The sequence below is a fragment of the Amia ocellicauda genome, chromosome 13 (assembly GCF_036373705.1).
Source record: "Amia ocellicauda isolate fAmiCal2 chromosome 13, fAmiCal2.hap1, whole genome shotgun sequence".
In the NCBI taxonomy this organism is placed as follows: domain Eukaryota; kingdom Metazoa; phylum Chordata; class Actinopteri; order Amiiformes; family Amiidae; genus Amia; species Amia ocellicauda.
In genome coordinates this window covers 5,305,130-5,319,535 of record NC_089862.1, presented here as the reverse complement: position 1 = coordinate 5,319,535, position 14,406 = coordinate 5,305,130, and the positions used below count along the sequence as shown (strand labels likewise).

Here is a 14,406-nt window from a genome sequence, read left to right as displayed (position 1 = left end):
TTTTTTGTTTAACCCCATGATTGTGTCCATCATTTTATTTAACAGGAAAATTATCTTTTGCATATCTATACATTATGTATAAAATTATTTGTCTCAATGGCCTTTTATAAAATGATCATCATAGTGTTTTGAAAGGGTATGTCTTTGTCCTGGTGCCATTTCATTCAGCTCTGTTAAGGTTAGTCTAGAAAATAATGTCCCCTTATCTCATAGTTAGGGCTCTGTGTTTTACATTACTTTTTTTGTATTGGTGTTCTATACACTGATGGATATAATTTATTTTGCACAACTGGCAATTTATCTTTGGATAGTATTTGAAAGTCAACAATAGACCAACATTTATCTTAAGAACAACACAGCAAATTAAAGGCTAAGATTGACAGATATGAGACGTCAACCTCCAGGTAAAAAAAAAAAAAGCGGAAAGAAAATTATGAACGCCAATGAGATGTTATTTTCAGTTTGACAGAAGCATTTGTTTGTGCTAATATCTACCTTAAACTGCTGATTTGCACAAGATGAAACTTGTACAACTGGTAAAATGTCGGACAGTGTACCTGTAAATACTGACTAGTATACAGATCCAAAAGGTCACTGTGTTTGTTCTCCATGGACTATTGAATACTTAACTGAAAATAATATTAGTTAATCTGTACTCTGTTAATCTGTGTTTCTTGTTGGTTTTATTTGTTATTTTGGGCTGTAGTGATGTCATTATTTTAGACTAACTGGAACTAAGCTGTTGAGGTCTTATGCGATGCTAAAGGTGTTAACAGATAATCTACTGCAGTTGCAAATAAATGTGTCCCCTGCTCATGAAATGAGGTGATGTGTAGTTGAGTAAAGGTCTGATGCTTCACTCCTCAGCAGAAAGGTTAAGTCATTGACTTGGAAAGTACAGGGCAGAAGTTCATGTTTGACTTTTGCCTGTCACAACAGCACTGCATACTAACACATCTGGATACCTCAAGAAGAAAGACTTCTGACGCGCGCAAGTGTGTGACAAGAAAAAGGCTAAATGCAATATTCAGTTCACTTGGGCTTGTCTTCTGTTATATGAAGATGTTGTTTACAATGGATGGTTTTATACATAACAAAAACACATTACAAATCCAGATGAGGAAAATGTCAAACTCTTTTCCAGAGATTTGTTCTGAATTTCGTATCGTGAGCTTGATGTGTTTGTTTTAGAGTTTAGGTTTTTGAGCGTGTCTTTTGAAGGGCAGCAGATATGCATTAATTCATTCATTCACATAGGCTGTGGCCCAAGGGTGTACACAGTCACATCACACAGTTGGTCATCAACCACTTATAGTCTGATAACAAAGAACTGAAAAAGTCAGTGATAAATAACACGTCTGACTGACTGCTGGATACAAGGGCATTTGCAAACAGCAGCAGAACCTCAACAACAATGACAGCAGGCCACAGAGATTCACATCTCGAAACACACATCTGAGAGATTGCTTGCCAACCAAACAATGCATTGCACTTCCCATGACCACCAGAAACCAACAAGCATGGTTAATCTGGTATATATGACAATCACCCACGGACCAGTGGTCACCAGTGATGTTCCAGAAGAGTCACGGTTCATTATAAACTAATAGGTTTACTATAATAAAACATGTTGTGGGTGATTCTTATAATCCTGCAGTGGCTCTTCATTATAGATAAGGCGATCAGTAGAACTGGCACAACTTATCTCCTGCCATAACTGCATACATCATTGCGTGTACGCATTGACATTGGCAACGGCTAGACCTTTCAGAGGTTGGCATGACTCTACTAGAGAAATGGTACCAGATCCCTCAGGCTGGGTTGGCTTGTTACAGATACGAGACTTCACTGCCAAGCCAGTATTACTGCTTACAGTGTACCAGCCTATTACTGATTCGAAAAATGACTTGTGTACACTTTGAACTGAGGGTTGTCACTGAAAACTAATTTCAGAATGATACGTGCAGGGATGCACTAAATGAGTGAATGTATGATTTCCCAAATATGTTTGTGATGTGTTGGGTTTTGCAGTTTTAGTTTCTCTTCGAAAGTTTTTTTTTTTTTATATCAAAGGATGAAAGCCCGCAATGTATTAATTATGTTTAAGATACTGATAATATCATTTCAAATTAAAATAACAACAAAAAATCTATACAAATAGGTAAATAAGTACATAAAAATACATCACTGGTATGTTCTAAAAATGAAAAAAGTGAAATATCCTGCCTTCATTATTGACTTTTAAATGATATATACTGTGTGTGTATGTGTGTGTGTATATATACATCAATTACAGTGATGGGTAAAAGAGTCAATAATGTTATTTAAGTAGGATGCATATTGTCAGAGTAACATTGATTATTTTAATATAGCTGACTGATTATGCACTTACTTCTTAATACTGTGATTTGAACTGCAGACAATACAATTTTATCTAACCAGTAGAACAAAAGCAGTTTTCACCTCCAGTGCTTTAATAATGGTGACATAAAAAAAAAAAAACATTTTTGGTTCAACCTTGTGGATATTAAAATCTTTATAAATATATTTAAGACACTAAAAATAGGTAAGAATAAATGGCCTAAGGATATGACAAAAAAAAGTACAATGTGTCATCACCCACATTTAAACAAACGTATTTAATAATATATAGTTTGGTAATTGCTGTGCATAAGTAAAAAGGCTATGCTACACTTGAATCCTAGAAGATTTATAGCAATCATATACCAGGGATGTTTTGCACTTCTTTATGCTTATAACGTCTTCCATAAGGTTTTATCTAGGCTTCATGACTGATGAGAGAAATAATATTATAGACTTGATTTATTATGGTGTGTAAGAGCCCTGATATAAACATTTCTGTTGTATCAGATTTGAAAGAATACTCGCTTTGATACTCGGTTCCTTATTTTATTGGGGAATAAATCCAAACACTTTGCATGCACTATCGATATCTTTGAAAATAGCTGTCCGTAGATAGGAAAGTAAGATTAATTGTGTGATTCTCTTATCGATACATCTTTCATTACACATTGTAATGCTTCCTCACTTCCTCAAAAAAATTAAAAACAAATTGTTTTATTCACAGATCACACATATATTACTTATTAATGGGAAAAGAACAGCGGTGGGCTGGTTTCTGTGATATACGAAGAATTCCAGAATAGCTGTCGCTCTGTTCGTTTACACTGGACCGAAAAGCTTGATTGTTCACCGATTTAATTATTAGTCAAACCTATACAGATGTTTTCTGCCCATAAACTTTATTTTTCTTCACTCTCTCGCCCCTTGAGTAAATAACATTTTGATAATATCAGCCTCTGAAACAGGCTGAGTGATGGTAGATGCAGACACTTGAGTGGTTTTAGAGTAATTGCTCTGCTGTTTACTGGAGTGACCAGCTGTGTGTGTGGAATGCTGGATGCCCATCGCTGCTGCAGCACGACTGCACCCAGGAGTTCAGATCAGAAACAGAGCGCAGATACAGGGGCTGGGATCTGGTTGGCTCTTGCTTTTGTTGCTGATATAAGAACACTAGAGAGCAGCCTGCGCCTTGTTTTGCCGCTGCTAGTTGTTATGTGATACCAATGTATTCATGTCAGGAACACAATAGAGACCGTCAAGCCAGCTACATTGATCTCTATTGCTCAGCAGTAATGCATTTGCAAAAAAGTCTTCATACTTTGTCTATTCCTTGCTTGTGTCAAATGTAATTCATACATGTGAATGTTTTTAAAATAGTATTGTTTTTTATATGCACTTATTTTTATATTTGTACAAGTCCATTTGAATAAGACCAGTTTTTCTGTTGTTTGAATATACTTGTTTGTTTGTAGTGAAGGAAGGGTCACTTTAATCCTTCATCTGCAAAAGTGCAGCAGAGCTACATATCTCATTAGATGCACTGGTTTTGTGAATGTAGTGTTGATTAGATTTATACCGGAAATTAAGAAATATGATCATAAATGATACTCAGTTTATTACATTGCTGGATATAATCTCTTCTGTTAAGAGATAAACACTAATGCAATTATATTTATTCATTTATTTCAAACCATAAATGTATTGAAAGTTGATATCCACCTCATTTGTCACAATTGAACCTCAGCATTTAAAATGAAGGGCATAATCCTTCTAACTTTTAAGGCAATGCTGCTGTAATGTGAAAACAGTATGTGAGTCTTGTTTCCATGCTTGTTAAAAACTCCTGAAGACTTTAATACTGTAAATAACATTTTGTTTTTATTTAAACATATTAGTTTACAAAAGAAATTGGATAACTTGCATCTTTGTTCACTCTTGCATTTCTGCTTAACAGATTTTACACAGAACGTTTACCATAATAAAAACTGTGTTCAGCTGTTCTTTGATGTTCGAATATCCTGAAGTTGAAAGACACATTAAAGCTCAAATATCCAATCTTTGTGAAAGAACCTCTGTACAGCCCCCCTCTCGTCAAGTCAACAGGTCCTTCAGAAGCTGTTTTAGCAACAGTAAATCCATGATCACAGTCTCTGTCGGTCCTCTGCAGTGCAGTGCAAAGTGTATTTGTTTTAATCCCAGCGCTGGCGTCACACTTCACACTCTCTAGATGGCTGTTGTTGACAGGTGCAAGATCCATACTCATTGATGATGACCAGGGCACCTTCGATGTGGTTGGGTTTGTAATCGACATAGTACTCCTGGGCAGTCATGGCTGACATTTGTTGCATGGTTTGTTTTTGTTTCTGTTTACGGCGTTGGGTGGTGAAGCACTGCCTCATTTGTCTCACACTGGCAGGAAAGCACTTCCAGGAAACGTACAACATTAACACTACGATGAGGAAGGAGAAAATGAGCGCCATGGTCCCTGTAACCACCTTGTGGATCTGCATAGTGTTTTCATGGTCTTCATTTGCCATGGTCACTGTAAACGAGTTGGTCACCACTTCCCCTTCTGTGTCCTGCAGATCATAAGGGCTTATGGTGGGTCCCTCATTACTGTAAACCCTTGCCCCATCCTTGGTGACAGTGTATGTCTCTGTGTCAGCCGTGGCATCTACAGGATCTTCACAGAGCTGGAAAGCATAGACAGCATCTAAAACATCCTCACCCTGTGCAATTTCCGGGCTGGCACACAGTAAGGTATTGTCATGCTGCCCCTGGAAATTGCTGAGCCAGGAGGCCAGAGCACAGACGTTCCTGCTGCACTCCCACTCATTACCAGACAGGGTGATGCTAGTGAGGGAGCTCCAGGAATCCAAAATCCTTTGATCAATGTATGTTAGCCTGTTGGAATCCAACTGCAGTGATTTCAGGTTAGGCACACTTTCGAAAACGTGAGGTTCGATATATTCTATCTCATTGCCTGAAAAGTCGATTTTTTCTAGAAAATTCCAAGTCCAGTCAAGTGTGCTGACCACGATGGTGGCTTTATTCCTGCGCATATAGAGGGTGCGCAGCGAGATGAGCCGGGGAAAGTGGGCGAGGTTGACTTTGACCAGTTCATTGTGCTCCAGGTGTAGCTCGGTGAGCTTAAACAATCCTGCGAACGAGTTACGAGCCAGGCTCTGCAGTTGGTTGTAGCCCAAGTCTAGAAACTGCATGCTACGGCAGTCCTGGAAAATCCTCACTGGCACGTATTTGAGTGCGTTGGACCGCAAGTGTAAAGTGGTGAGCTTCCTAAGGCCATGGAAAAGGTCTGGCTCCAATGCCTGTAGGTTGTTGTAAGATAAATCCAAATTGCGCAGGTTGGGCATGGGGCTGAAAGTGGAGTTGGGGAGGGTCTCGATCTTGTTGGAACTGAGAATGAGCTCTTTAACCCTGCGCAGCCTCTGGAAAGCATTCTCCTCCACAGAGTAGATGTGATTGTGATCCAGATAGAGCCATGTGAGCTGCATTAACCCCACAAATTGTCCGTCACGCAGCTCTGAAAGGCTGTTGTACCGCAGAGACAAGCCCATGATACCCGAGAGGTTGCGAGGCATTTCTGTCAGATTCAAAGACTCGCAGTACAATAGCCTGCCATCGCAGCGGCAAAGCTTTGGACACATGCTTTCCACAACTGGAAACATTTTTAAAAAGATGACCAGTGTGCACAGTATCAATCCTGGGGGCTTTCTTAGCAGCCACTTTAGGTAGAGCCCAATAAGAAGGAAATCCATTAGCATGAATATTCCTAGATATCGCAGAGAAAAAGTCCATTGAATCTTTGAAATTCTACATCATTTTTATAAACTCCCATCCAGAATTCTCTCTCTGCTTTTTATAGCAAGAAAGAGTCTTGCCACAACAAAAATGAAAGAATTAATAAGAATAAAAGGCAAGTGACTTTGTTCATGTTAAAAATAAGGGACTAAAAGCACAGGAGTGGAAAAAAAAAAGCTTTCTTCATGAACCAATTTCATATGAAAGGATTCTTACTCACCCTTTTCCAGAGACTGACAACCTCTATTCAGCTGCTCTCTTTGTGTTGGGTCTAATTATGTGCGAATCTAAAAAAGAACCCACTGTGGTACAAATTCAGTCCCCTTTTCAGTTGACACAAAAATCTGGCAAGCTTACAATGTCTTAGTTCTCTTCATGTGAAAGAGCCAGAAAGAGGATTCCAAGTAGCATTCAGCTGACTTGTAGAAACTGCAAGTTTCCCCGGCTGTATGCATGAGCTTTATCCTCTCTCTCCCGCTTCTCTGCAGTAAATGCTGCGATGATCAGAGTGGGGAAAAAAGCCCTCAAAACACTTTTTGCTAATGACTCCTCCAATCTGTCAACACAAATTACTGTCCATCACTTGAAGTGACCAGTGACCAGGATGGCCTTTAATCCTCTGAGACAGCTCATTATTCATTCAATGACCGGCTGAAAAAGCAGCCAGGGCTTCTATTTCTCCATAGAAGATTTTGTATTTCTAAGTGATGTTAATTGTAAAGGGGTTTTAAGCCCCGTTATTGTTGTTGCTGCTGCTGCTGCTGTTGCTGCTTTGTTTTTTATCCCCGTATTAGCTATTTCACTTTAGCTGGAAGGTGAGGCTTTGAGGGAGCGACGGCTTCTTGAAAGAAAAAGCTTTCCTTCCCTTACAGCAGAGTAGTGCACTGGCACAGCATGCACAAGCGCCTTCTGTTCACTGAGTGTCGTAAGCCACTCACGATTCAGGCAGGGTGGTTCTGGTCTCTATCTCTCTCTCTCTCTCTTGCTCTCTCTCTCTCTCTCTCTCTCTCTCTCTGTATCTCTCTCTCTTTCTCTATCTGAGACATTGACATATTGAAAAGGGGCTGGGCTTAAAACTAGGGTTTTAATGAAGCACTGAGCTAATGCATGCTTTTTTTTTAATGAAACGAAACATGTTAGCTATCTGCCTGCTCTCTTCTTGCTTTTAGAATACCATTTTGTCATAATTACAGATTAATATTCTGTTAATGACTTGGAAGCTTTTTATTTATTGTCTCTCCCCGTAGTAAATAAATATATGCAATCTCTGAAGTGTGGAAGGATTGGAAATTACAGCTGTGGGATGTTTTTCATCATAATGTGTAAACTCAAAATTCTCTCCGTTAAGCAGCAATGAATCCTATTGCAGCTACAATATTATCATGCTTCCTGGGACCTTGGTGGTCAGTGCTTTATTTCGAATGCTCTTGCTGGTGAGACTGCAGAGGTAGATGTCTTTGGACCTTTCAGTTATGCCTTAGAAAGTGTTTGAGCTTGAGAACTCATCATTGCTAAAATAAGGTAGCCTGGAGGCATTGCAACAGTCATAAACACTGGTTAAAGTCTTTAAAAAACTTGTGCACACATCAAAGCCCAAATTCTCAGAGCCTCAGTTTAAGATGTTGTTAAACTAATTTAGTACACTGAGAAATTATCAGTGATATCTTGTGAAACACAGAAGCAATGAGCCTTCCAGTGGCATTGTGCTCCATCTTCATAAAATTTTACAAGACAAAAATTCATTAGTTCACTGTTGCTAAATGCATTTTTATATACTGTATGTTCATCAGAATACAAAGAAAGTGATTGAATACCATTGCAATGCAGATTTTATTACTTGAGGTTGCAGCACCATTTCTCATTGTTTGGAGATATGGTTATGGAATCCGTTGGAAGGAAAATGTTGGAACTCTAGTATTTAGTTTTATTTCTCCACTCGGCACAGAAATATAAAAATTCAGCTCATGAGTTTAATTTTCCTGCTCTAGCAATGTCATCCCAAGACTTGTCATTTTAGTCCTATTAATTTTCAAGAACAATGAACTGTGACGCACAGATACATGAAAAAAACATGCTTTTCTTGGCGATATCAACTGTTTAGTGTTGTGTGAAGTTGAAAAGAGTCTAGAACAAAAGTGAATAATCATAATCATATTATATACATATAGTGGCACCATGTGGGGTTGGACATGGCTTCTGTGGCTCAGAAAACAATAGGCATGGGTATGGTGCAAAAGTGGTGAATTTATTTATACACAATACTTGGACATACAAAACACCAAAACTCCTCTTCAGCCTAAACTAAACATACAACGGGTCCTTCTCTAAACATGTAACTAATCAAACATGAACACACACTGGCAAGCACTCAAAGTCTGAAATCAATGTCAATGTCCATAAAATGCAATCCGTTACCATTTAATTCCTTCACTTCTACTCTCTGTCTCGCTTATTTGATTGTTTATTTTGTTTATTCATACATATATATCATATATGAAGTATAATTATGCAATTTGCAATGGATTGGACTTCCCTCCAGCCAGAACCAGCAGAAGTTAGCTAGATTCTGGACTTTCTTATCTCTTAGAAACAACTGAAAATGTAACTTTTCAACATGATTGTTTATTTGAATCATCAATGATGTCCTCATTAAGAAAAATGTACATACTGAGCTAAAATGTATATAATAATTATTGTAGAATAAATCAGTGCCACAGTTCAGGTGATTTAAAGATTTACAGATTAGGACAGATTCACATTGATCTAATTTTCAGCCAAGAGTTGCATAATGTATAGGGGTAAGAAGTCTAAAATTAAAAAATAAAATTGAAAACTAATGATGAGCTTACACAATGGAAATTGAAATGTCTTTAAGCCAGAGCTTTCCTTTCCCAATCTCACTTTAGCTGTAATAAATGGCTGCACCATCAGCTAATGACCTGGTGTACTATAATGACTTGACACAGCGAACAGGAGATGGGAGTATCCAAGTCATCAGTTTAACAGACATGACTTTTAAGGGGTTGGCTCTAGCAACACATGCTTCTATTTCAGATGGACACAGATTTGGATCTTGCTTACGAGATAGCTTTACAGCGCTCCATCAGACCACGTCGTGTTAGTCATATCCAAGCGTTACAGTGATCCTAACACTTTTTTAAAACATGCAGTACAGTACAGTAAAAGGTTTGTAAACAATATAAGAGTGTTGTTAAGGCGCAACAGACCATGGTAAGCAGATACTTTGAGGAAGTTACTGTTATGAAAGTGCATTAACTATGTCTGTAAATGCAGGTTTTGCATTTCGCATTTACTATCATGTCTTCAGCGATGCCCAAAGGCTTGCAGGTGATTGTACGTCTCTCCGCTCTCAAGACTGCAGACGATGAGGAGGTTTTGTTAACTCGATGTGGTAAAGCTTACAGACAGCTTGGAGAGTTTCGTACAGAAGCCTGGAGAGAAGCGTGTGGCATGCTAGGTTTCTTAAGCAATATGAATCATGTTGACATCACATAGCACACCTTTTTTTCTCTGAGGTATTCCCTTTGTCAAGGAAAGAAATAATATCGTCGGGGACATGTGTCTTGTTTTTTATGAACTCTCTTGGCCTCGTGTTTTTTTTTTTTTGTAATCGTGTTGAAAATGTGCATAGATGCATTTTTTTACAGTTATGCATTTCAGTTGTGATGCACTAAAAACTACAACTGGTTTAATCCTTTCAGTAATTATAAATAATAAAGCTTTATAGAACGTATTCTTTAATATAATTAAAACTGTAGGTAATAGAAATACCTATTTACTGCCCATAACTTCCTAAAACAATATAAAACAATTGTCAGACTAATGTTGTTTGAAAGTAATTGAAGTGTAATTGTCTTTCTAAAGAAACCATCTTAATTTTCCATATGAATGGGGCATACTTGTTCTCTACACCAAACCAATAAACATAAACTAGCAATCCACAGTGCAGAAGCATGAAATTGATTAGCAAGATTATTAATCTAATATGTTTTGTTTGCTTTGGATATGCTTAATCAATATCCTATTATCATTTGCTAATGTTCCCTGCAACATTAGGTTTTTAACCACACTATCCTATGTGCCTGATTTACAGCTGCTTACCTCATTAGAAAATATCTTATTTATTTAATCTTATACAGATCTGCAAAAAACAAATATGGGCATATATAGAAAGAGACCTTAATTAACTAATCAATGTGTTTTTGTTTGTGCAGTGTCTTTGAATGTGATTTTGTTCTGTGTATTGAAACTTTCCTGTGTAAATGAATATCCAATATTCGTAATGCATTTGGAATGTAAAGGGAAATGTATACATTCTATAGCAAAACCATGACTACCACTTTGCCAAAAGCTACAGACCTCCTGGCAAGCCAGTAGCTTCATACCTAGGACCCACTTCCAAGGCTCTGCATGTTACCAAATATGTGCACCATCCTTCATATTTTCACTCTTAACACTTTCATTCTTAAGTAGCAGCAGCTAGATCACATTTCTCTGATTGACTGTTTACTGCAAACCCTCATTAACAGTTGAATTGCTATATTTATGTGTTTGTTTGTTTATTGTTTGTTGATGGGGATTGATGTGTGTGTGTGTGTGTGTGTGTTTTGTTTGTTTTTTTTGGAATCTTCCCATACAGTTTTGAGGTAAATGTATGTGCTATATTTAGAACTGAATGTTCTTCTATATATAAGTGGATATTCAACAGGGAGATGTATTCTTATGAGGAACTAAGATCGCTGTTCTATGAAATGTCATATAGTCTCAATATAAAAAGTCATAAGTTAAAGCTTATCAGCTGATATCAAAATAAAAAATGTAACATGAGAGGAGGCGATGTGACTCATCTTTCTTGCACAGTAATGTTTTCAAGCTGTTTCTTAAGGATTCTAGACAGGATTCAGCATATAAATCGAGGTTTAGCTGTTTGTTCCATACACCCACAACTATTTATGTAAAGAAGAACCTCCTTTTACTCTTGCCTATGGACTGCATGGTGGCATAGCTATAGTACTTAAGAGGTTGTTTTCTGCTTTTCATTCCAATTTGAACCATTTTAATACTGGTAATAGTTTAAATATTCTTATCAAATATGTTGTACTGCAGGACTAAAAGACCACTTTTGTGTGTGTATTGACTTTGAAGTCATCATTTGGGTTGACTTTGATGATCCCTTTAAAGAATATTTCAATTGAATCTCCCTAAAGTCTTCTTTGTTCTAAGGATAAAGTGTCTACATTATTCTACCTTGCCTACATATGACATTTCATTGTCATCTTTCAAGTCGGAAGCACTGCCCAAGGGGGAGGGGTTACTGTATAACAAAACCGTCACAAGGGAGGAGGCAGCGAGCTGATAAGGGCCCTAAGAGGCCGTCTGTATATAGTTTGTTCATTATTGACAATGTGTTGTGGTGGTGCACGCGTCTGGCCTGTACCCTGTTTTATGTATTTACTGTTTATAACAGCAGGACTGTTAGCTGGAATTAGACTGGAGCTCACTGCAGCTGTTCCAGGTGATGGCGTTAGAGTTGTTCTCGCTGCCTCGCTGTGTACATAGTTCATTGGTCAGCAGGTCTGTGGCTGTGTGCCATAGAGCAAAAGTCCGCTGCTGCTGTCAGGTTCCTGCAGAAGTGCGCAGAAACCCCTCCCCCTTGGGCAGTGCTTCCTTTTTCAGATAACCGAGGTTGCATTTGCAACCCATCGTTCTTTGTCTGTGGTTGTTCCTTTCAGCTTGCTCCATTAAAAGATGATTATTATTATTTTTCTAGTGTGGAGACCACAGCTGGAAACTAGAATTATGCAGCCTTAGTGTGCTGTACCATTATGTACTACCACAGGCCTAAATTAATTAATTATAAATTGACCCTATTGCTGAAGACCACCTGCATGATTAAGATTTAGTTGTTGGAAAGAGAGTCCAAAACCGGTAATGGAATGAGCAGACGTGTCAAAGTTCCCTGAACCTGTTCTAGTTAATTGGCTCCATTTTAAGCCACTTTATATTCAGTATTGTTGTGTATCCTGAATAATGTTAATAAGCAATACATAGAAAAAAAAGGACTGTTGACTAACAGATTGATTGTATTGCGTTTGTTTAATTTTAAGATATGCATTTATTATGCCAGCAGGCCTCGCTATTTATATTTGTTTTTAATTGTCAACTTAAGAAATCAAAACTTGTGTTGCCGTGGGGATTGAATTATTGTTGTAAGGTGTGTGTGTGTGGGGGGGCATTCTCAGCAGCAGATAATCCACAGTGTACATTGTACATTTGCAACTGTGCTACAGGATTAATGACAGTGACAATTAGGATACTAAATAAATTAATAGAATAAAAATGTAAAGAAAGCAGAGTTTGAAGTCTATCAGTCTCTGATCAGCTAATAATAATCATCATCATTATCATTTTGGTATCACTCTGTTTGACTTCTATTCATTTAATGATCATTCTTCTACAATCATTAAATATTATGTACTTTTCTTACCCCCCTCTACTCATCAATAACTTGATAGCTCTCTGTCTATCAGCATCAGCCAACTAGTGGCCACTCAAGGCCTATGATTAATTGTAGTCTGATTAAAAATCCATAATCCCAAAAAAATCATATTGAATTACGAAGACATTCAGCCTTATGAAATGCTATATAAAACATGACAGATATCAGTAAATGGATCATTGATGGAAGAACTGCAACAAGGTCACGACACAATGTATATTGGAGGTTTCATGATCCTATAAAGGAAAGCGTTGTTTGTTTGTTTGTTTAATGAAATCAAGAGCCAAGCATGGGCTTTATCTAATAATAATCAGCTGTCATATTGAGGTACTTCCAGCAGATGGCAACTAGATTCTTTCCTTTAATGTATCTCAAGGCATGGAGGCCTTTCAGGAATGATAAGAAGGAAGCAAAGGGCAGCACGTTATAATTCTGCCATCATGGATAGTGCCTGTTGGGATTGTGGCTTTGGTGACAGCAACACTGTTCATGGGTAACCTTTCAGATTCTCTTCCCAGCACAGTGATTCGACAGTGCTCTTGTCAAACTACTAAGTTAAAATGGAAGATGCTGTGCTCCACTCTTACGGAAGAACATCAGAGGCCAGAGGAAAAAAAAAACTGCCTGTTAGCAACTGAATTTAATTGCGTAATGTTATAGTCAGGGCATAACCTTACTGGCATTTGTTTGTTTTGAAATTGGGTCTCATGAGAACGGAGGGAATATCTGCTTCAATAAGTATCTCCCAACGCTAAATGGGAAATCAATAAAACTTCATCTTCACTGTATCTCCCGTTAGGTGGACGCTTTTTACCAGCAGAGGTGTCACTTGTATTGTCAGCACATTGTCCTCTGAGATACCAAAGCCTTTAATATGGAAAAGTAAGATTTATACCCCAAGACCCCAGAATGCAAGAGAGAGGCCGTTAAATGACTATGAAAAAGGGAACTCTCCTTCTCACAGCACATGATTTAGTCGGTTAGATGAGATAGAGGATGTTTAACATTTGATGTTAGCTCATATACAAACATAATTAAAAATAAATTCAATTAAAAACAAAAAACAGAGAAGATGCAACTTGTGCTTAATGCAATTGCTTAATAACAAACTGGGGTATCACTGGAAAGACTATTGAAAAATCCAAAGTGAAGGGTTTTATTTTTGCATTTTGTGGAACATTTGGAAAGAAGGGTGCCAGAAATACAAAATATCCTACTGTTTTATATCTGACGTTCCCAGTTCACAGCATTACACGTGAAAATGCAACTCATTGCAGGCTACTGGTTTGTTATTTCTGATTGCTAATGGCAGGGGAGAGTCTTTTCAATGTGTACGGTTCACTGTAAGGATAAACTGGTTTTGGTATTCTTCATGGAGTTCTATTTACCGCTGTGTGATAGTTTAGCGCTCTAGCCATTTCAATTGTGAGTTTGAGTTGCATTGCAATATTTCCACCTGTGTGTTTTGAATGCAGTAATAGACAGGCCAGTTGGGTGAGATAAATACTGAGTGCACAACACAGGCCAGAGCCGAGACCCCATGCTGCAAATATATAATATATCAGAATAAGTACTAAAAAGCCTAGCCGCCCTATCTTGGGAAATCAGTTAATGCAGCTTCTAGTTTAAATGTTTTGATTGCTAACCTCATGCTTCCCCTCAACAAAAGTCATTATTTTGAATTTACCGTTTCAGATGCT

At 37.8% G+C, this 14,406-nt stretch overlaps 2 protein-coding genes across 2 annotated transcripts in view; one reads left to right on the top strand and one right to left on the bottom strand.

The window, feature by feature from the left end:
- Positions 1-14,406, top strand: part of ctnna2 (catenin (cadherin-associated protein), alpha 2) — a 467,074-nt gene that overhangs the window by 322,566 nt on the left and 130,102 nt on the right. The gene's annotated exons all lie outside the window — the stretch shown is intronic.
- On the bottom strand, positions 4,224-7,124 carry lrrtm1 (leucine rich repeat transmembrane neuronal 1). The gene has a single exon (XM_066719774.1). It carries the CDS (start codon positions 6,147-6,149, stop codon positions 4,572-4,574), a length of 1,578 nt encoding a protein of 525 aa, XP_066575871.1. The 5' UTR covers positions 6,150-7,124; the 3' UTR covers positions 4,224-4,571.

Coding starts and splice junctions, on each gene's coding strand:
- lrrtm1 (XM_066719774.1), bottom strand. CDS start 6,149: ATGCTAATGGATTTCCTTCTTATTGGGCTCTACCTAAAGTGGCTGCTA.